Here is a 24,641-nt window from a genome sequence, read left to right as displayed (position 1 = left end):
TCATTGATTATAAGGTAGCATTTTAGTTCAAATCTGTCCCGTAGTTCTTGTTCCATACTGAAAAGAACATTTGTCACTGCCCATAATGAAGGCTTGCTGTACATTTTCCTCGTATGAATTATTCAGTTGCACTCAGCTGAACTGATCTTGGTGCTTTTGTACATTGTGTGCGTGTTTGTAGCTGCTCCAGATAAAGATTATGTTACAGGTCTGCAGAGCGGGAAAAGGGGATAAAGCGGTTTGTATTGGATAGGATTTAGCATCAAATGAGGAAGGTAAATAGTCCATCCAGGCCTGATTGAGCCTCATAATGCAATACGGACTCAAGGATACAAGAGCGTAGTGAGGTGTGTGTGTGCGTGTATGTGCCCATGTGCACCTGTGTGGAGCTTAGGTTTATGCATGTGCACATGAGAAAAATATTCAGTTGCGGCCACATCATAAATAAGGAGAAAATATGTTTGGTAGTGACAATCAAATCTTTTTTTTGCTTGCGAGTGTGTTGTATTTGTGAAGATATTTTGGCATTGAAGGTGGCTCAGCAGTTGATTTGCATGTATTTGGGTTGGGAACAGTCTTATCTGTCAATGATGTTAACCCTGCATGGCCTCCAGGTTCTGTAATGTTAAATTCACTCTTAAATGTGTGGAGTTGCGAGTTCTTCTGGGACTCCTCCTCAGCACCTTCACTACCAGCAAGACCAGCCGACATGAGCTCATGACACGGAGACATGTAAGCTGCACGCTAAATCTGTGGGCCAGATCCACTCGTATTTCAGCTGCCCTTTTTTCCCTAACCATGTCCACACATGTCTATTTTCAAACAGGTTGTTAGTCACTGGCTCTGTCATGGCTCTTATGCCTTTAAAATCACAGTGAAATGGAATTTTTGTCCTGTGACAAATTCTTCGCATTTGATTGGACTGCTAAAAGTTGGTGGGTTTGGAATTAAGCGCGATACGGAGCTACGGAGAACTGTTGGCTCCACACACACACACACACACACACACACACACACACACACACACACACACACACACACACACACCTCCCTCACCTGTTTATGATGATAAAAGGGAAACTCTGCCGAATTGATTTTCAACTGGCTCTTTGTCACTGCAACACAGTACAGGTACAGGACGTTCGGTTTGGCATGCGACGTCCTTTCGATACAGCCAAACAATTGTTTATGTCTACTACAGCAGCACGCCATTAGTTGTCAGCTGTAGTAAGCTATATTTAGCTGGGTTAAACATGCTCAATGGACAACGATAAATCATAAGGTCATAGTGCTTGAGTCAGCCTTTTTTTCCTGCCCTGTATAAACAAGCTAAATTACAGCCCAGTTCAGGAATTATCAACAGGTCTTATCAGTCTTATGATGGAGCCTTTCAGAATCAGGGAGACTTAATTGATCCCCGTGGGGGATAGGGTTACATTACATTACAGCACAGACATTTCAGTTTTTTATTTTTGCTATTTATTTATTGACAATATGCCAGTATTTGTGTGCCTTAAGTGTTAAAGTAAGTATTATGGCCAATTAGCAACTGTTGAATCTTTAGGATTTTCAAAATGAATGAAAAAAAGGTTATTTTCTGAATTTTCTTTGTTTTCCCTATTGTACCAAAAAAGTACCAAACCATGACCCCAAAACTAATTTTTGCTGATGATTTTTGTGTACCACCATACCCCTAAAAACTCTTTAGCCCACTTATATCCAAACAAACATCTCTCCATATTGCTCTGTTAGCAACTGTGATCCACTATCGGTGAAGTGCGGTTTTGTATGACCGGTGTGGCTAGTTAGTTTGTAAACGCCCCTGAGTGCAGGATGAGTCATCAAACATTTGAAAGCATTAAACAGAAAAGAAAAGACGGGGATCTGATGAGGATTTTAATGTTAAAATACTCTGATACTTAATTTCTGACATATTGGCATATGACATGCGATATATGAACAGTGAACACATGGACACAGAATAAAACTGTGAATGTGTATTTTTCCATTTCACTGGGACTTGAAGATGCGGTCGACTATTGACTCAAAAGTCTGTCTGTATCTAGCGGACTGCTGCACTCAGCTTTTAGTCACAGCTCTATCCATGACTCAACACCACAGACTCTGAGTTGATAGCCAAGGCTGAGGTCAACTGTGCACTTCTCTTTCTGTGCATACGACATACTCTAATATTAATCTCACTGAAAAAGGTGACAAAAGAATGCATCAGTTTGTCAGCAGACCACTTTTTACTTGTTTCAAATAATTGAGGGACCTTTTTCAACCCATTAGGCATCCATTCAAAATCTAATTAGAAAATCTAATGATAAGTTTCTTGCATGGATGTCACTCATACTGTTCTTTTGCATTTACTTGCCGGCATATGAATTATACACACAAATGTATACCTATAGAAAATGGATAAAACATAGTGGCACATGTGTCATCAACATGTGTATATATAAAGCCTCAGTAGTGTATCTTTTAAAGTCCCCGTGAAACAAAAGTTAGATCGTCTTTAGCTTCTGTACTGTGACAAAATCCCCTGCAACGTATCCTCATACAGTCATTTGTGTATCGATGAACGCTGTATGAGAACAGCCTGTCCCCAGTAAAAAGGGATATTTGAGCGGTGTGCAGTTACAAGAGTGATTCAAATCAAATCCTTCAGAATGTGCGCAGTACGGAGCTGCAGAGGACTGTGGCTCCACACACACACCTCCCTTGTTGACAAAAGTTGCAGATTGATTGATATTATCGGTGGGAATTGGTTGGGACAATTATAATAATTTGTTGTGCATATGGCCGTGGATGTGATCTAAAAGGGTTAAAAATGCATTATTAATTTCATCTGGACTTTAAAACGCAGTAGACGGCCTTTAGATAAAAACAAAAATCCATGCAGGAAAGCAAGACATTTGGCATATTGCAGTGCCTGCCTCCCACATGCCTGAGAGGGCATAGAGAGTCACCATGCAGCCATAAATGAGTGGGTCCACTCTTACAATGAATGACCATGAGTCAGTCCTACAAAGGAGTTCTGCATTATTAGGCTTTCTGCAGCAGATCTAGTGCAGGGAAACCACAAACTCCAACACGAAGAGAAATGTTCATTTGCAATATTACTGAATTACATCTGAGAGAGAGAGTATAGTGACCATATACCAAGAAGCCAGGAGAAATGCACATCAAGCATAAAAACACCACTTCTCCTGGTAATGACTTAGGAAAAAATGATCTAACTTTAGGTATAAATCATTGGGCTTTTCTTTGTAAGGATTGGCGTCATTATTTTAGTCATAGCTCTTCGTCAATGAATAGTTATAAATTACTGATGCTTTAGTCAATGACAATAAATACACTTTTTAATGTTGCCCAGAACGGTTCAGTTAAAGGTCCAGTTACTGTCGCAGTGATAAATAGCCACAATTAATCTCAAGAGTACTAACAATTAATCAAACTGGTATGTACAAACAAAAACATGCTAAAAGACATAAAGCTACTTTTCAGTTATTTGTTCTTGATTGTTGTTATGCTCTAGCTGAGATGACGGTGAACTCTTTTTAAAAAAAGGTACATTAGCCTGGAACTGGAGACCAATTGAAACATGTAACTATTATCTCAGTCTTCATTATGTTCAAATGGACACATTATGTTTCCCATTATCTTGCAGTAAGAGAGAAATTATCTAATGTATGAGGAGAAAATATGCAACTCCGGTATAAGAGCCGCAGTCAGACTGTTGCGTCTGCCTTTTTTCTCACAAACCACAGTGACAGACTCGCTAAAGTGGAAATTGAAACTTACAACTTGAGGAATATGAATTATTAAATGTTTTCCTTTGTCCTGTAGCTTTTACAAATGTATGCGCCGAAGCGTAAACTTTCTAGCTCTAAAGAGGATCATTCTTTTCAACCATCAGTCAGGCTGGTTCACAGTCCCTCTGCCTCAAATATTTCTGACACACACAAACACTCGAGCGTACGTATGAGACATAAATGACGAAGCAGGGACATCGTTCATCAGTACGTCTCCGCAGCTCTGCGCCATGCTACGGGGGTTGCATCTAACATCTAGCGTCCAATAATGTCCAATTCTTCTTTTATATGATGCTCAATATTTTTGTTGTTGTTTTCTTCTTGATGCATACAATGAATGTTCGGGTGACCCAAAATAAGCCGTGACTTTGTGTGATCCAAAACTGATTTTACAGGCTACAGTGCAGCTTTTTGTAAGCAGTTATTTTATGTAAATGACCTTGATTATCTTCGAGGAACGAGGGGAAGCTTTGACAACCTGTGGATTATTTTGACATTGGGACTTTTGTAGAACAATATAAAGAATCTTATAATTCTCGTAACTGTTGGTTTTGTGATTCTTTTTTAAAATAAATGGAATAATACAAGCATCTAAGGCCGTACCAGTTGACATTCAAAACTTCTATTGAGGTTTTTGAATGTCTGTCATATCTTCTGACGTCATTTCCCGAAAAAACCCCAGAACAAAATCCATTTGAATAAAGCGATTCATCAGAATTAATGAACTGTTGAACTGGTCCGGGCGTGCCTCCCTTTGTGTGCAGCAAGCAGGAGAGCAAACAGTTCTTTGACCGCAGTGAACATGTTCCTTTGAATGGCTATACGCCGACAAATATGGATTGAAGCAGAATACTGTATTTTGTTAAAAAAATGTAAAATTCTTTCGAGAATTTTGGAATTGATTATCTTGATTAATTGATTATTGATTATCTATCGTTTGAACTTAACAACACTGGATTTATTGGAAATGTTTCGATCACTGTATTCTAAGTATAATACGAATCACTACCGAGCCTGTTTGTAACAGGTATTGACACTGGTATCTTCACTCCACCCGTCTCTATTCGTCCTGTACTCAGAGCGGCCATGTGTGTGTGTGAAGAGCCGCTCCCCGAGTGTGCATGTTCAATAGGTCTGCCTTTAAGCCCCGCACTCAGTGAAACGTGAGAGCAGAGGATATTAATGATCCGTTGCAGAATGAATGTAGGGGAAACACTGAGTTGTGCAGAAATACCGGGTTTGAACCGAATGAATAGAAATGCAAAAAAAAAAAAAAGCCGCGCAGCATTCAATATCGATTTAGAATTGGAATATCAAAGTTATGAATGTAGCTTCGAAGCTTCCAATCATTCGGTACATCCCTAATTACAGCAGTGCTTCATTGTGAAATATAAGACCATAGATAAAGAACCACAAGCTCATTACTCCGTGCTGGGCTGTTACATGTGTTTTTGATTGTTTTTTACAAGTAGCACCCGGCGTGTTTGTGTGTTGTATGATAACATAGTAAAAGCAAGGCCCTGTATTGATCTCTATTTTTATAATGTGTTTGTATAGCTTTTCAAAGAGCAGCCTGCATGTTCAAGGCATTGATTGTTGTACAGTCACACACTTTAAAAAAATGCTGATTGACAGCCTTCTTAATTGTTGTCTTGGTTTATGCCACGCAACTTTGGGGGACTAAAGCCGTCTTTACCGCTGTGAAATAGTCTCTCATCAAAATCGAGTTTCGGTTGAAAAGAATATTCCAAGAAATATTGGCTCATGCAATGAGAGTTTTTTTGGTGTACCGTCATTGTCAGGCCAACAAAGGAAACTAAAAGCTTGAGATGTTGCCTCTCGTGTCAGTTTTCCATAACGACTTTGAGCGCCATATTTGTCCTGCTTGCCTCTGATTGGTAAACACTTGAATTTCCTAACGTTCTCTCAGATTTGGTTGATATGCAGAATTTAAATATATGATCAGCAATACTAGTTTGTCCATAACTATTTCTTTCAATTTCATTTCAGATGCATACTATATATATATATATATATATGATCTTGAAGATGTATTCAACATTTTGTAATAAAATCTAAAGATTGTCATGTATTTTATGTTTGCACTGGTTGTTTTTCTTCACTAACTATTGCAGTGTTTATATTCTAGGTGTTTTGGAAATAAGTTTATTTGACATTGAAGCAGAACCTTCAGAGGTCACCTTTTGTTTCTTGCCACCGTTTTGTCCTCGGGTGTTGTTGGGTTTTACGGTAATTGGTTGTCAGTAAACCATGATTTTGGAATGTGTTTTGTCTCACAGATGTTGTGGATGTTTTCAGTAATGAACCTGATCCATGCGACACCTTCGTTGATCCCCGTTTTTGTATTTGCAGATTTAATGGCTGTATAATTGCTTGCTTTATGAATATCGGATCAGCTTGCAAAGCGGAGTGAAATTGCCGGCTTTCAGCAGCCAAACAGCGTGCTGGTCCTGATGAGAGGGATCCGACCCAGTTATGTGGAAACCAGAAAGCTCTGCTGGGAGACATCAAAGCAGAAGCACACATTGGTTGTGTGTTTGTTTTCATCTGAGCTGTGATCACACAGGGCGTTTTTCCTCTGACCTGGAGTCTGTGGAGTGAGGGGTTGACATATGTTGCACACGACTATCCAATTATGTCAAATATTTAAACACTCAGAGGCATCATTATCATGGGCTTTCAAGGCTAAAGCATTGGACAAGCCAGCTTCGAATACTTTGTCCAACCAAAAAATATTTTTGCTGTAAATTCAATAGGCTTGAATATATTTTAATAGTTCCGAGAAGATGACGCAGGAGCCTGCGTTAACACATCGTGGAAAATGGATCAGATTTGTATTTTAAAGTGCTTAATTTAATCTTCTAGTTCCGCCGCTAATTTGCTTCCTGCTGGTCAAGATTGATCGCCATTATGAGAACGAAAACTATGGACTAATGGTTGAGCTGAACATTGGTTTGAAATAATAAAGGATTTTACAAATATTGGAGAAATTACAGTCTTCCTAGCAAAAGAAACACATTATTACTGCAGTTTTCTTTAAATCCATCTCTGGGTCCTGGTGTGGTCCATGTTCAGTATTTTATTAAGGCCACGGATGCTGTTGCGGGGGTGACCAGTGAAGTGGTTAAGCCCCGGCTCTCTTTTTACCGTGCAGAATGAGCAGGCATTAATCTGGCCCAGCTGGACAGAAGGAAATTAATGATCATTTACACTGACGACATAATCAGGCTTCACGCTGTCCTCCGATACTAAATTGCTTCTTTTGTTCCACGAGATCGCCGTCTTTCTCTCCCCATCTCTCTCTGTCAGTGTCTTTTTCTTTCTCTCGTGCTCTCAACTCTCGCCTCCTTTTTTTTTTTTTTCCAGGTCGTTCTCTGTTATCGGTCATTAAGTGCTACGTTTCCATGGAAACAGCCAGTTTGGCAGGAATTGGCATGCTGTAAAAGCGTCCCTGTGATGTTCAATATGGAGAACTGCCCTCCTTCCACCGAGAGCTTGTCCGGTTTAGTGTGTCGTTGCAAACCTGTTAGGGACGAGAGTTGTGCTGCAGAGCCTTGTCGTTCGTTGGAGGTAAAGAACACTGATGAAGCCGACGTCTCTCAGCAGTGGGGGGGGGGGGAATATGGAAGGTTGTTGAGGGCAAAGGCATACACTTGGCACCCTGAAGACGTCCCCTCTGTCTCTTATCTGTCAGCCAGCGTTTGTATAGCTGTTCCTTTAATGTCGTCACTTCTAAGAGCAGTGACCCTGTTGGCAGGTGACACGGGGGGCTGTCTGTGTGTAATTAGGCTGTGCTCTGTGTGTAATGACTTAGCATGGAGCCGCTCTCTATCAGGCCCAGCAGACGGCCACTGTTAGTGTCAGACAGTGGGGAGGAGGGAGGAGGGAGTTTGGCCATCACCAAGGGCAAGCCTATAGGACGTTTCGGCAGCCTCATCTCTCAGAGGGGAGGTTAAATTGAGTTCCTGAGTCAGTGAAAATCCCCCTATCGCTTATCGAAAGGCAAGAGGGTTAAATATTCAGTCTGGGAGGTTTGAAATGTAATCTGCACTGTGAGTTTAAATTGTCTTTGGATTCCTCCCTCTCTGCTCTGTTCTGCCTGTGGTAAGACAGAGATAAGTGGGCCAGAACAAAATGGCTGTCATAGCAACTGTCACTCAGGTATGTGCTGGGCTTGCAGAGTCTGACTTAAACCTCAACTTGCCAAGTGGTATGTTGCATTTAGATACCGTGTTAAGAAATGTTATCTGATATCAATTTGAGAGCTTCTTCAAAGCCGACATCTAGAGACTGCGTGATTCTGCTTCATAAACGTGTTCACTGGAAGAAAAAACAACCTGCGTCTTTACAGGTTAATTGGTCTCAGATTTAGCCGTCCACGACTTCAAATATGAAATTGCTTCGACGAATGAGATAATTCAATTTATTTCTGTCTTTTTTCTTTTTTGCCGAATTTTCCAAAACCATGTATGTACCAGATTGCTTCTAGATTAATCTGTCGTCTGTTATTGCTAAGGTTGGTAGTCCAATTTTCAAAGGTTCCCCTGGCCTTGAGCAAAACACTGAAACCCAAATTGCTCCCGTTACTTGATAATTTAAGGCAAAACACATGCTTTGGAAGGCAACATACATTGTTATTTTTAGAATCATGAAAATTGCACTGATGCATTAAAAATCTAGCCAAGTTAATTTGGATGGCAGACAGTGTTTAGCTTTGTTAGACAAAGTCTTGCATGTTTGGATAATGAGAACTGTATTCCACTGCTGTGCATCCTACACACGCATTTGAATTATATAATAACACCTCATTGACCTTTGCTGCTCTAATACCTCTATGAAGTCTCTTCTCCAAATTATAACTGATCCAAGCTTGGCTGTCTCCGGCTGTGCACGTTGCTTACTCTCAGCTCATTATCCATTTCATATTTACTGACGCTCTACCAGAGGGAACTTAGCGGGGGAGATTTAAGATGACTTGTCTTATTTACAGAGTTTACAGTAGTAAGGCTGCCAGAGACGCAGTATTTTTAAAATATAATATCCAACACAGTGAAAACAGAAAGACAAAAATAGCGTTCAAACGTAGTTGCTGAAGCTTGGCAGAGATGGTCAGATGTGCAGAGCAGCAGTATATTCAGGATGGGAGAGATTTAGCGTCCGTGTAAAAGATGATGAGAGGAAATGAGCTGCAGAAGAGGACAGACAGACAGACGGCGTGAAGGAGCAGCAGTGCCTTTACTTTCTGGCACGCTTGACCTCGGAACAACATTATGAGTGTGAGCGGTGAGCTGCAAACCAAACGTAACGCAATTGGACATTGATTATTTAAAAACATAATGAACTGAAAACACTGTCTCAGCTTTAATATTCTCAAGAGGCTGCACTCTAGAAAAACAATATGCTTCTCTTTGAGAAGCATATTGTTTTTCTTCCAACATATATTTTTGTCACGTCACGTTTAAAACTAGGAGAGCACAGGGTGAGACCGTATTTAGCTAGCCATTTGTATCAATAGAGCGAAACAAGCCAAGCTCACAGTTAGGCTGATGGACAGGTGCCAAGGCTTCGTCAATGGCGTGGAAGTGGCGCAGTAATTAGTCAAATGAGGAGGAAGTGGAGGAGACGCTACAGAGAGAAACCCCCCTGGGGCTCTGTCTCCTCAGCAGGAGGACCGCCACGGCCCACTCAAATGCACAGCCACACACACACACACACACACAAACACAAACACAATCATGCACGTACCAAAACATAACATGCACAGTTTCACACATTAGGAGGCTTTTAGATACAGAAACAAGGAGCAGAAATAATGGTCATGCTCACAAACTGACACTCACATAGACGAACACTCATCGCGTGTTATTTTGCTGCCGCTGTGACTGAATGCGATGGGACGGGAGTTGACATTTGTATGATTGTATGTTTGATAAACAGCAGCCCCTGTCTGAGACATTACTGTGACACTACAGGCAGTGTTAGAGCTACTTAAAGTATTGCATAGAGGAAGTCAAGAAAATAAGAGAAATAGTGGTGGGAAGAATTATAGGGAGGATATTTTTGTGGCTGTCTATTTGAGAAAACCTAGTGGAAGGGAAAAACAATCCCCTACCATCAGCAAGTTAATAAAAAGGCTGCAGTTTATCTCTGTCTAAAAGACTGAGGATGGAAGGGAGGAGAGGAGCCGGGAGAGGCTGCCCCACATTTCCCTTCGTCCTTCCTCGCTCCCTTACTATGAATCCTTCTCTCTGATAGTTGCCAACTGGCTGGATGGTTTTCACCGAGCGAGTCCTGTTGAGAATCCTGCGATCGATCGCTACTTCTCCATGACCCTTTGTTTCTGCTGACAGGGCTAATTAATGAATATATACAAAACTGGGCAGTTAAAAGATCACCGTGGGCTCCATCTGTCCAGCTGGTCTTGTTTGCTTGTTGGTTTGCGCCGTCTGTGGCTCTGCATTGTAAATATCGCCTCTCACACTGCCATACCTTATCCGTTAGGAGAGTCAGATTATTCTATCAGCTCGTTTGGGAGAAGAGGTGGATCAGTGATGTAAGACGGTGTTCAAGGTCAGTTTTATTAAGGATCTTTATTGTCTCTTGGTCAGTTAAACTGGTCTACGATGATGAATCAGTTATGGCTCTTTGATTCGGATCTTCAAGCCGTGGCAATCACTAAAACTAGAATTACAAGCACGTTCAACAGCCTCTCGATCTTGTATAATGTGACACAAGTGAGCTCTGGATGATGAAGATGATAATCGCATCACTCAGGATGTTGGTGAGATGCAGTGAAGCAGTGAAGACAGCAAGTTTAAACACACTGATTACATTTGAATGAGACTGTACAGCACCTGCAGGTGAAAACGCTATTTCAGAGAGGAGATTAGACGAGGCTGAGTGTATGCAAAGTCCTGTCTCTGTGGGGTGTTTGTTCACGTGTGTGTGGTTGCGATCGTGTGCGTGTAAATAATGTTTTTCTTTGTTCAGACCTGTTTGCATCACCAGTGGACAATCCCTCACAAGATTAACCAGCTAAACCTCGGATATCTCAACCTGTGAATAGTTGTCATTTCACGATTAAGAGGATGCACTGGTTGGTCTAGCTGGCACCGTTGTGTGAGAGTATAATTAACTGTTCATTTAGCTCCACACATCATAGTTACTGTTGCATGTCAAGCTTTCCTTCCTGGCACTGAACATACTGCACGTGATATTGTACGAAAAGACTGAGGCCAAAGCTGCATGTACGACACAAAAAGCCAGCATCCTCACCAGTTAATGACCTATTTAGAAGACCAAATATATTAAGACTATTGTAAAATAACTTTGTTTAGCTTACTTCACGTTTTACGTTCGAAGAGAAGAGGCTTTTAGGATAAGGGCTAACCAATCACGTTATCTCTGGTAACGTTGGCTGTGGCAGCTGGAGAGTAAACGGACAGAGCTGCTTATAACTGATAGCATCAAGGACCAGAGTTGTGCTCGGGTTGTGCTATAAAAAACAGCAAGGAAATGCACCTACACAGTGGATGTGCTTGTCATGAACAGGTTATTCTTTCTCTTTACGTAACCATTAACTAATGTAACCTAGTTTGTTCGTTGGTAAGCTAGCCGAACATGATAACGACTGCAGTCTATGTTAGAGCACACAGATACACTGTGCTAATCCATTCTTCACACGTCCGCTCTGTTTTTAGAAATGCTTAAAAACAACAACAACACCCACCACTCAATGCTTCGAAATCCAAAGCTCGACAGACTTGCCTGGTTCCTTGCCGCTAAGCTATGGTTGCACAATGCGCTGTTGCATTCACTGCATATTAATGCAAAGGAAACCTTGTAAAAGCAAAATGCAAATCAGGCTGCAAAGATTCTTGTTTTGGATGATGAACCACACATCACATAGATTGTAGACTCAGTTTTTTTTTGGCAGTTTCAAGCCGTGGTAGACAGTCGGAGTCTATGCCATCAAAGCAGGTGGCAGATTAGCTGTATACATGCTGAGACGGTCATCCGTCTCTTTTTCTCCTCTGTCTCATTGGGACAGGAAGTCACCCTGGGACACTTTAGCTTCACAATAGAAGTCAATGTTTCTGCTTTTTCTGCGTGCGACTGGACTCTGGCGGCTTCCAGTCCTGTTGAACTATGAGAGGCTTCTGGTGTGTTGTGTCTTATCGAGCTCCTCCGAGAGGCTGCTGCTCCCTATGTGCTCTCTCTTATTGAGCTCTTCCCGGGGCCCGTTGAAGCCGGGTCTGCTCGGCAGAGCCGACTAATATTCCTTAATGATGTGACATCTGTCTCTGTCAACCTCCGTGCTGCAGCAGCCAGACACGGCCTATTGTGGCTGACTTCACAGAGAGATAAGCAGTCCTCTCTTAGACACAGACGAAGGGACAATAATATCAACACCAACGACGACCAGCGAACATAGCGAAAAAGTCAAAAAATAAGTCTTAATATAAAGTGGCAACAGCAGACAGAAATCTTTTTCATTTGTTATCATTTTCACTGTTTTGACTTTCCTCTGCTGTGTTGTTGACAAGAGAAACATTTAGAAAAATTTGAGGTCTGTACGATAACACGAGTTGGTTTTTACATTTTATGCAGCATTAAGGTTTTTATTTTAATTTTTTTACAATGCTACTGAAGTTGAGGAGTACGGGGATCGACGTGCAGAACAGTGGCCTTGTGTAATGACTGAGTTTTGGGAGCCAGCTAAATCGGCATAGCACTTTTTTACAGTCATTTTCTGGAGTCTTGCCACCCTCTGTCTTCCCATCTGTGTTTACAGTGACACTCAGAGCTTGGCACACTGGAAGCAGTCATCATGGCTAATGATGACAATGTGAGTATGTGTGACATGTACTGTGTATGAGGGAGTGAATGTGAATTTGCGCACGTGTGGATTTACATGTCTGACTGTGTGGGTGTGTGTGATTTTTCAGCGTGTGCTTGACTGCCAGATAAAACATATTGGTCGCGATTTGGCACCGTAGCTTCTGTCGTATCCTGTGTGAGTGTTAGCAGCAGAAGGTTTGATTGGCCGTCATTGGCACTCTGCGGTGCCACCTCTCCTCTTTTCCTGTGAAAATGACAGGCCTACACAGAAAGCTGCCCAGGCGTCACAGCCTCCAGCCAACAGCATCACTGATTAACACTGCTAGATTTCTCCGCAGCCTTTCCAATCCATGAATTATCATTCCTCTTTACAAAAAGGATGGGCACCGCTAAACAGTCACGTCCATTTTATTTATGTATCCTTTTTTTCTTCCTTAAGTATGTTCCTTTTTTATTTTGTAAAATGCTGCTTAGAGCTGAGGTTTCTCTATAATGTAAATAGGACTTAATAACCATGCACATAATCTTTTAGTGGAAAAACAGGCTCATCAAACAACTGCGTAAATATACAATCATACTAAATTTGCTGACTAAAATGTTTACATTTTTACTAACTAATCATATTTTTCTTTATTTCTTCTATTTAATGTTTTTACTGTTTTTTATAAGTACCTACAAATGGTTTGCCTCAGCTCAAACACCGACTATGATGATCAGTAAAGTTTCCTGCCACACTGCTTGTTTTTTTTCTCTCCTGCAGCTGCCCCATTACCTGTGAGTGAGTCAAGCTCCAAAGCCCTCAAATATAATTTCAGGCAGGCTGATGTGCTTATGGCCCTTCAGCGATGATGGTCACTCATCTCCAACCTCTAGCTAAAGGGGATTTAAAGCTCCTCAGGCCTATCGTGGCCAGCATTACCATGTGCTGGCGGTCTGCACCCAGCGCTCCTCCAACCTAATGCTCGTTGGCCGGCTGCTACTTTCTGGGCTGGAGCTCTTGTCTGGTTGACAGCACAGCTCAATCTTCTCCCAGAATGGACAGGGACCTCATCTGTCCGTTACAGGAGCTTGTAATGGGCCAACCTGTCAGAGAGATGAGCACCCTACAGTACTGTCTGTCTTTATTTGTCTCTCTTTGTATTTTATTAGTCCGTGTAGAGTGATAAAAAGAATAAAACAGGCTCTTCTCAGGCAAACATCCATAGTGTTTCTCATACAAAATGGCAGAGAAACTGATATCGGTGCTGTTTATGTGGCAGTACAAGATATACAGTAGAAACAGGTCACTGGAGAGGAGGACACACTGTGTAGGAGGATACAGTACACTGCTGTCATGCCCATTTACACTAAGGGAGAACGTGCCCGCTCAGGTATAGGATACTCCTCTGTCACCTGTTAGACTAAAGTTAGTTGTGGGCAACATGGACAAATTTATAATCACAAAAACTTTGAAAGTCTGAAATCCTTATCAGTATGTTATATTGTGTAAACCATTTAAAGTCTGTTTGTGTGTCTAAACATATTTCACATATTAAAGATAATATGTGACAGATTGTGGTTAAATTGAACTTGTTATTTATTAAGACATCAGAACCACAATATCTCAACATGGAAATGTTGGCACAAAGTTATATAGAGAGATTAAAGATGGTAATATTTCATTTTTGTCCAGCAATATGTGTGGTTTTTATTTTCTGTCCTCTGGCAAACAGCAGAGAAGGTTATGTGGAACACAATCCATACACGTCAATGGGGAACAAACTGTAGACTTTGCCTGGACCACTATTGACACTGATGCATCCGTTTAATAGATGCTCTGCTTTTATATGAGACCAGGGTGCTGGTGTGCATTCACCAAGTGAGCGTGTGTTGCAGCAGATTGTTTTCATACGTTTTGGACCACAATGACAGTGGTTGACTAAAATTGTCATTGGTTTGCTTGCCCTGTACTTTGAGGAGATAATTAAGCAGTGCATTTTCCAAAAAAGCTGTTTGATGATTGCAGTAGCAGAGACTGCACGATTATACATTGGGTTAGACTCATTTTAAATCCCTAAATATACAGGGAGAATGCAGGACAAGTAATGGAATTTGCATTAGAATTTATTTTTCCTTAAAGAATTTCCTCACAACTCCTTACTGCATATTATGATAAATGAAAAAAGTTTGGATTCCACACATGAAGCAATATGAGTCTTATTGATCTCTGTCTGTGTCTTTTGCATTTTATTCCTAAGCTCAGAGGAGAGAATGCTCTGCCTGTAATGTCCCAGAGACAGCCATGAATCTTCCGGAGAGAGGCCGACCCAGAGAGCACTACCTCACATTAAGGGAATGAATATTGATTTAAAAACAAATTTGACATGGTTTTTAAATTGACTTGAAAAATGCATTGCTTAAAAGAGTCAGGGGTTTGTAGTCCGTCAATGGAGCGGAGAAATCGTCGCTCTTGTTCTACGGTTTAATAAGATTCCATTAATGGCTTTTTCCACCTTGAGAAAAAGCCTTCTCAAATGGTGTGTCTCACTGTGTGCAAATGTGTGGGTAAATTCATGAACATCATGTGCGTAAATACTTTTCTGTGTGTGTGTGTGTGTGTGTGTGTGTGTGTGTGTGTGTGTGCATGGACTGTTGAATTGCAGACTAATGACTTATTCAGGACGAGTATTTGATATAAACAAAACTAAAAGAATTGAACCACCTGTTTCACTCATCGAAACACATTTTAAAAGATGTTTTTGCTTTTGCACCGTCATTGTGCATGCAGATTACACCTCCACATTTCACTTTGAGAAGTAGTTTAAAGTGTTGTTTGAAACTAAGCAGGATCCTTTATCCCTCAGAGGGCGGCCAAAAATAAGACACCAGGCAATCTCGTCAGAGTGCTCGGTTGGCATGGGCTGAGCTTCTGGGGCCAGGTTTGCCTGCTCAGTGGTCCAGTGGAGGGAAACTGCCTTTGGCTGCCTGCCCAGCCTTCAGCTCGACAGAGACAGATCGTATGGACGCCAGTGTTTTCTTTTCCTAATTGCTGCACATCAACACATCAATCCAGCAGACATAATTTCTCATACCAAAGCAAGAGATTGTTACTTTGGTAAATATGAGAATGTTTTGATTATGAACAATCATGAGACTCGCAGACGATGTGCTGATTTCAATCATGTCTGAGCTCATTGACGTGGCTGCTGTGGTGTGTGGGGATTGAATCTCAAACACGCCTAGATTGTCTTTGAAAGGCCACAATAGACTTGTTTAATTGATTCATAACCTTAATCACATGATAAATACAAACAATGACTTGATCGTTGTGAACAGACCCAACTGTTAGCAGGAGTCCTGCAGGAGACTGGCAGTGACTGCAGTGCTGCAATTTTCTTTGCATAAATGTCGCACTTTTGTTGTCAAAATGTGTAGTCTGTCTTATTCAATAGTTGAAAATCCAAAATAAGTTGAGGGTGTCCCCAGCATTACCGGTTGTTTAAAGGTGCTAGATTTGCCTTATCATTCTTCAAACTGTCCTAATTTGCTAGCGGTAAGTTCTGTAACTGGAATAAAAGTCACATTCGCGCAATTCATAAGAAATGGTTAAGTCTGGTAAAATCCAACCAGATTTAAGCTGAAAATCCAACCTGCTGTCAATTAAAAACCAATCTCAGGTCTTGCTGAAAAAAACAACAGGGAGCTGAAATTTACCTCTTTAAAATTCTTAGTTCTCCAAAACCAAGAACCGTGTAGTTAAGAATGTGTTATTTCACCCATTCTAACAATATATATTGCAGATTTACAGCCTACATCAGCTGCCTGCCAGTCACATTTCCTGTGTTGCTCCTCACTGCTTTTGACATTATAGATAAGTAGAAAGATTTGATGTGCCGGGTGGTCCCAACCCCCCCGTATTTTGCACACTGATCAGCGACGCCTTCAACAAGTACAATGTCATTAGCTGAGGCTTCCCTTGGCTGCTGTGGCTTCACACTCCCTTTTGCTATTCAGACTTAAACTAAGCTTAACATGTACCTTTGTATTCTCGTTTTGACATTTTTTTAATTGTAGTTATTTACTGTGAAGTACATTGCGTCATATCATGTATGTAAAGTCTGAAGTGTTTGTAATTGCTTGAGTAAATGATTGATTGAAGACGCAAATCTATAGTACCTCAAACTACGGGAATTAACTACGCATCACCAAAGTAAATGCAATATTTAAGCCTCACATTAAGAGATTTAAAAATACTCTTAATTGCTTTAAAATATTCAACAACAGGCTTTTCCTGGGTTTTATTCAGAAGAACTGTACGAAATGGTTTTATGGTGTGAAAGTGGCTCTTGTGGTGTCTTAGGGCAGCAGGATAAGTGGTAATCCCTCGGGTGGTGCTCTGTTGTAGACTACAGATCCTATAGAGCCTTGGCTGCTGAGTCAGCAGCCTTTCCAATTCTTCCAGGGGGAGCAGACTAATCTCCCGAGTACCTTCCTCTGTCAGCGGTCCAAAGCATCTGTCGTTTTGCCTCTGGATGCTACTTTGCAAACATCCCAGTCCCTTGTGGCATCCCAAACCCATTGCTCTTACTTGTTTGTTTTGGTGGTTGTCAAAGGCTGTGTCTGTTTGGGTCCTACCTGACTTCATTCTGCTAACGCCCCAGTAAGAGCGCTCGATTAATTGCCGCTTCTAAGTGAAAATGTTGTAATTCCTACTTGCACTTTAACGAGGGGATTATGGTCCTTCATAGGTTGCAAACATTCTCTGGCCTGTTTGCTTTATAATTGCCTTCAGTAACCCGTTGGATTTAGTCACAAATGTGTTTTTGCCAAGCTGTAAATAAGGCTGCTTGTGTTAGTTCCAAAAGAGTTAACATTGTGGAGATACAAGGTGTTCACCCAGCAGTGAGGATCTGCTGGAGTTTGCATTTATTTAATTTGATCCTGACTGCCAGACTGCAGCTGGCTAGCTAAGTGCTTTGCCATTAGGGCTCTGTTCTGTGTTTAATTCTCCTGCAGTGCCGGGGCTTATGGGTATAACGCCAGGCTGCGTACTGCCTGCTTTACAGTAAATGTTTACCATCTTGTGTGCTACGTTGAGAATAATCAAACCGCTCCGCTGTGGTCTTCTTAATTAAACTAATGGCTCCGGTAATCTGACCTGTGATTCTCTCTGTTTTCTCCTTCTGCAGATTTATAATGAGAAGAAGAGCCAGTTTGAAATCAAGAGAAATAGCCCCAAGGACTTGGTGGAGAGAGTGGCACGGGACATCTCCAAGCTGCTCAACAGCAAGAGGAAAGCCCTGGAGGTAAGAGGGCGATGCACCTTTATACAAACATGCACTATAAGATATGTAAAACACAACACACACAATAAAAAAAATATATAAAATGTGATATATTATATAAATAAATGTTTATATATGAAAATCCTCCTTATTGTTGAAATACAATTTTAATGATTGGAGATAGTCATCTCTGTCATTTTTTGCCCGGCACTGTTTTGTATTTTCTTCGTTTAATATTGGAAGCATGTATTCTGAAAGATAGTTTGCGTGATGCATGAGGGAAAAAAAAGAAGTTATTTCAGAGGTTATCATTCCAATGTCCTGCATTTTGGGGCGTAATTATTACCACCGTCCTGCTCAGACAGCCCTGTGATTAGTTAAAATTTGCTTCGCTCTCACAGTGGGGAACCTCTCACCCTCTAGAGAAGAAGAGAGGAGGAGGTACACAGGCAGGGAAGCTGATTGACAAGGAGGGAAATGAGAAAAGTATACACAATCACCTTTTTAATTTTCAAAAGCCAGAGATAAAGAAGCGTCTGTGCTCATCCTGAAAATTGTGATTCTAAAATCAAAATGTTGTCCCCTGTTTAGTAGTCTGTCTCACAGCTGTGTTCAAATTATTTTCACACTTGATATTACAGGACATTTTGAGAGCATATAATTCCCAAATTACCTGATTAGAATTTGTAATTATTGCTATTTAAAGCTGAATTTGTTCTTTCTTTCCACAATGGCAGTGAGGCTGTTTGGTGATTCTCATCATCTCCTCCCACACATACAAACACAGCTGCACACACATCCACATACACACACTGGTTCCTTTTAATCACTGTGATCATCTTTATCGTATCGCACACAAGCTACACTCCCACACTGAAATTGTTGAGGCTGTAATGCTTTTGACATATCATTAAAACTTTACCCTGCATTTATATGTATATTTTACCTTTCACATGATACAGACAAAAACATTAATATCAGAAAAAGCTTCGGATTACACTACTGGACACTGGCTTCATCAGTGTACGCTGAATATGTAGAGTTTGAATTTCATCCACATAGCACCTTATTTAAGAATGAGGGCGGCTGAGGGACTGTCCACTTTCCTTCCCTCTGTTTCTGCCCAGATATGGTAACTCATGGCGAAAGCATTGGCAGTTTTTAACACAGTTGAAGCCTTATAGAGGGGCAGAAGTATATATCTTTTAAGAGCATGAGGTCTTGTGGGATGAGGGACTATCATACCAAGGAGCAGAAGTCTCTCAAAGGCACAGTTAATTCTACAGCTTGGATCCTAAAAGGAAAGACAGTGTTACTCTATGTCTCCCGTGGTCATGCGTAGGATTAGATTTGGAAAGGCATTGACCCTCCAAACACGTTTTTTGGAAGAAGGTGAGGCAGAACCATAACCACCTTTAGCCCCTGCACTTCCCTCAACACGCACACACACACACACACACACACACACACACACACTCGCATACCAAACCCCCCCCCCCACACCCTAACCTCCATGGGCAACACTGTCACCTCACATCCTGTCTGGGAGATTCACTCAGGAGGGAGGAAATGAGGTGAAAAAAGAGAAGGGCTGGAATGAGAATGTCTCCCTGGGGCGTGGAAAAATCAAGAAAATGAAGTTCAGAAATTCATAGATTTAAAAATGAGCAGCAAGCGGGAGGGAAGGAGAGAGGGGAGGGGGGTAGTTGGAGGGAGAAAAAGAGTTTGGGGGAAAGAAGAAAGCAGAGAGGAGAGGAAGAGAGAGTCAGGTGATGGAATTGCAAAAGGGAAATAGGGAGTCATTATAGTATACAACCTTAAAAACAGTATGCAACAAGTTAATATATGTTTTATTTGGGCAGGTTAAGATTTATTTTTTCTACTAAAACTATGAATTCAAGACTAGGCTAATAAATTCATGTGGACTTATTATTCATACAGGGAGAAAAGTGAAAGCCATGTCTTAATGCAGTCTATAGATAAGAAGGTCCCAGACTCCGCTCAGCACAGTTTTGACAGCGTTTTATATTTCTGCCTGTTTCTACTCCCTGTAATGGTTATTAAGTCCCGAATATTCCCTGCCACACATTTAAGAAAAAAAAAAAAAAAGGAATTGTGTGTGTATCTGTGCACAGACGTGTGTGTGTGTGTGTGTGTGTGTGTGTGTGTGCATGCAAGAAGAAATTATTCTTCTGCAACCTATTTAAATACTGCTTGGGGTGATTCGTTGTAATTCATGTTTATATTACTAATGAGAAAATACACATTGACTGTGAATACTCAGTTACTGATACAAAGTGGGGAGGGAAGCATTTCTTAGCGTTAGGGATTTAGTTGCTTTAGCCTTAATTCCCAAATTAGCAACACATTTTAATAATTTAAATACGCTGCTTATTTGGAGAGGGGTTAAAAAAAGCTCCATTAGGTGAGATTTCATTTGTTTACCTGCGTGGGCTCACACTCTGCGTCATTACAATGAATGAAGTACTGTTTGTGGCTTGCAACAGTCGGAAAAGACAGCTTAATTAACACAAAAAGTATTTTTGTATCCTGTAATTCAGCCATAATATCCTCATTTGGTGTAACTAATACTTGGTTTCACACAACCAATATCAAAATTGCTATCTTAAAAACCTAACAATAAAATTCAAAGTGCCATGCACTGAATGTTCCCCTCGCCCCCCTAAGATGGAGGCTGCATAAGCTGACTACTATGTTTTTGTCCAAAGCCTCCCCAATGTTTATTCTTTTCCTTCCCTTGTCTTAATCTCCTCCACTCCATGTCCCCGTCTGCTCTCTCTTACTTGTCTCTGGCTGCAGCCGTCTTCTCAAACAATGATCTGATTCTCAGGTCGGTGCCAAAATTTTAATGTAACAAAGCCCCCGGTCGGCTGACAGCCTCGCATGTAGCCGCTGGACACTTTGTGTGAATCTCTTTGTTTTCAGAGGCAGGTTGAAATATGATTCAGGAAAGCGTCCTCTGATGTTCACAATGTTAGCTTATTTCAGTGGTCCTGTGAGTTGCAGCTGACACCTGGACCTGCAGCCAGTCAGGTTTCTTTATAGTCAGTTACACACAGTAACTTTTTGTTTTCCGTGGGTTGATGTTTGCTGTTCTGTGCCCGGTTTCCATTATACACATCTTTTGTTGAGGCACATTTGAGCAGGAAATTAAGTGATCTTCAAGTCATACTGAAACTTATGTGTTTTAGAAGACTTTTAATATATACAGATCCATCCTTTTTCAAAAGTTTCATACCGATTACAAGAAAAATAGACAGGTTCTACACAATGTTCGTTTGCAATCAAGTTATTCCGATTGATTGCTAGTGTAATCCAGATGGTCTTTTAGTCATTCCACAGTCGGTTAGCTGAACATACTGTTAGGTTTTTAAGAACAAAGGATGAAGGAGCTTGCAGGCCGCAGGTACTCTTCTGCTGCGAGCTTCTTACTGCGCACGCGCATCAGAAGAATGAGCTGGACCCGGTCCAAAATTAAAACAATATTTAATGTACTACACAAAGTTCACTTACAAACTGAATTAACTATCAATAGTAATGTTCTCGAGAGCAGAGACCACATACACGCATCTCCTCACAGTCCGGCGCGGCCAGTTAGCTGAAAATGAGAGCTGCAGTAATCTGAGGTAAACTCCCTAAAACATTCTCTTTTGTATCCCCTGAGAGTCGGAAAGTGTCCGACACTGTCATAAAATGTGTGAATGACCCTCCATGGCGATTAGTGATTGGCTTCATTTGAATTATGCCCCCTCCCATTATCGATCCCTTAGCAAAACATCTTGGCTCCTCGCAAAACATCTTGGACTCCTCCTCTCTGTCCTGCTGGTCAGCTTGGCATTTGACCGTCCCACTGGCCCCATCCTCCATCGATGAGGTCGCCTCCATTTGCTGCTGCATGTCTGACACCTCACTCAGAATCCCTATCTGACCCTCAAGACTATTCTTAGTGTTTTAATACCTACAGTGACTATACTTCTATGATTTAATACATTCAATGAGTTAATATACTGTAACATATAATATCCTTTATAAGAAAGAATATTGTAAACCTTTAATACATTCCATATGGAAACATATTGTGACTAACATATTTATTATTGTGACACTTCTACTCACCACTAGGGGTGTTATTAAATCTTACTAATAATGCGTTTAATACTGAAATTCTCCACAATACAAAAATGTGAAATTTGTCCATAAGCAAGGTTACAGTTCAACATATATGGAGAATAACATTTCAACTTAAACCGTATGTACAACCGTCAAATACATGCAGGACCGGACATGACATTTCAACCTCTGCATTTAACTCATCCTAAGCATTAGGAGCAGTGGGCGGCTGTAAGGTGAGCTCGGGGATCTACATGGGTTCAGTGTCGCGCTCAAGGACACTTTGACATGTGGACATGGGAGCCGGGGATCGAACCGCCAACTTTGTAGTTAAAGTGTTTTATCATCAATTATTTTGCTAATATTTGTCAAATACTGAAGACTACTTTCTTCTCGGCAGAACAAAACAGCTCAGCGCGTGCACACACACATACACACACACACACATAAACCTTTTTTATTTTTATCAAAAGTCAATATAATAAATTAGCAAGCTGTTTGGCCTGCAGCCGGCGCTTATGGACAGCTCTGGTGAGGTAACACTTCCTCTCTAGCCACAGTATGAATTAATGTAAGGATACACGCTGGGATATAATGTGTACTTCGTCCCAACTCCTTTGCTTGATTATCTTATATCATATTAGTTGAGAGGTGACAATATACTGTGCTGGTAGTAGCAGCAGCTCTGTGACTGGAGAGCACGTCTGCATGTGCTTCTTTGTACTTTCGCTGTGTTTTCCTATGCGCATGTGTTATCAGAGCAACAGGCTCCCACCTGAGCGATGATACAAGGGTGTCTGTCTGACAGGCCTTTTAACCCAGAGCAGCCAGAGAGAACACAGCCCTCCATGTACCCTGTCATGTGTATAAAGCCAAACAGGTGTGATAGACCTCCCGGACTCATCTGAGCCCTCATCCCTTCCTGTGCACCTCCTTTGTGATGCTCCATATGATCGCCATAGAGGCCTGAGATCAGTTGGGCACCTCAGAAACATCTGAGGCTGCACAACATCCTGTACGCTGTTAGTCAAAGCCAGGCAGAGTTGAGCTGTCAGTCAGGCTGCTGCTGGGATTTTCCCGCCTCGGGGAGGAAAGATGAGGCCAGGAGCTACAGACAGAGATCATGTTGCATTTCCATCAGCTGCTGCACAGCAAAGCTACCATTATCAAAGCTCTTAAGTTATGATTTCACAGAAGGAACTGGTGGAATAGAGAGGGGACTAAGGTTGGTCTAATCCAATTACACAGATCTCAATACTAGTCCAATACCACTTAAAGGCTGAAGGATGTGTGCCTCTGGTCTACTCGCTGCTTGATGTATACACACCCGGCAGACTAATGGGTTTGTTATTGTGATGGTTTCAGGGATGAGGCCTGGTTGAATATTCTAACAATATTACAGCCAAGGAAAGGTACTGAAAAGTAACACAAGTGAGGGATGTAGCGAACATCCACGGATGTCATTGACACAAGCTGAACTAATAAACTTCTTCCAAAGACTGCTCTCAGGAACCCAAAGGGCACGAAGTGTCACCAAAGTGAATTTACCATGTGTCTGGATAAACTCAAGATAAGACTTGGGTTCAATCTTGAGACTTGATTTATGAGCTATAAGACCTTCCTTAAGGCTGACCCTACAAGGTTTTATGAGCACCTACATTCCTGAGGGACACAGAGACACATCCAATTGTAAATAACGACTTAAGAAAACTTAGTCTTGAGTCCTAGCGAGGTTCTCCCCTCCCTGTCCATTCATTTAATATGCATATTATTTAACTCATTCTATATTTAATTGATCAGGTTTTATTCAGTGATTCATATCCAACTGTTTGGTACCGTTCTGCAGCTGTCAAATATGGAAGAATTAAAAAACTATGTAAGTTACTAGTATTAATTATGTCAAAGAAGGTCAAAAGAAAGAAACAAGATAGTTGTTAGGATGGGAGAGACGCTGTTCCCGCCATAAACTGCACCCCTTTACTCAAGAAGTTAAAGCAAGAAGACGTCGGAAGACACTTCTCTTCGACACTGCACTTTGACTCTGGACTTTGACGCTGAAGGGTGATCTCTGAGGAAGAGAGACAGAGATGGAGACGAAGAAACCAGAGAAAGCCAAAGCAACTGCCCCAGAGCGAGAGATGGAAGAATGCGATTCAACAAACTACTATCATCCAACAAGATCCAAGATGCAGAGATACCCACAGAGAAACAGACACTGACAGCTTAACCTCCCATCTGCCCATCAGAACCGTCAGGTGAAACCATACAATTTCCAGATGTAGATGAGTTTGATGTTTCTAGGCTAAATTGATTTAAGTCTGATAATACAATAATCTTAGATGTAAATATTCATAAAACACATCAGTAAGTTTTAGACCTAAAGATCTAAATTAAATTTGAATTAGAACAAGTCTAAAATTCTTTCAGTCTTTCCTGGTGCTTCTCAAACTCTCTACGGCTCAACGATACATACATCTTTTGAACTAAATTTAATTTAAAAACATCAAACCCCGGATTTAATTGATGGACATCAATCAATGATATGAGTCACTGATTCTACCTGGTC

General features: G+C 41.2%; 1 protein-coding gene across 1 annotated transcript in view; it reads left to right on the top strand.

Annotated features, from left to right (window-relative positions):
- Window positions 1-24,641, top strand: part of cacna2d2a (calcium channel, voltage-dependent, alpha 2/delta subunit 2a) — a 134,327-nt gene that overhangs the window by 20,215 nt on the left and 89,471 nt on the right. Inside the window, exon 3 of the mRNA XM_076110542.1 lies at window positions 17,849-17,965. Coding sequence (XP_075966657.1) covers window positions 17,849-17,965 — 117 coding nt within the window. The remainder of the gene's footprint in view (window positions 1-17,848; window positions 17,966-24,641) is intronic.

Source organism: Anarhichas minor, unplaced genomic scaffold, assembly GCF_050575085.1.
Source record: "Anarhichas minor isolate MPS153535 unplaced genomic scaffold, ASM5057508v1 ptg000043l, whole genome shotgun sequence".
Lineage (NCBI taxonomy): Eukaryota > Metazoa > Chordata > Actinopteri > Perciformes > Anarhichadidae > Anarhichas > Anarhichas minor.
The sequence above is the reverse complement of the archived record's forward strand: the minus strand, read 5'-3'. Positions and strand labels throughout refer to the sequence as shown.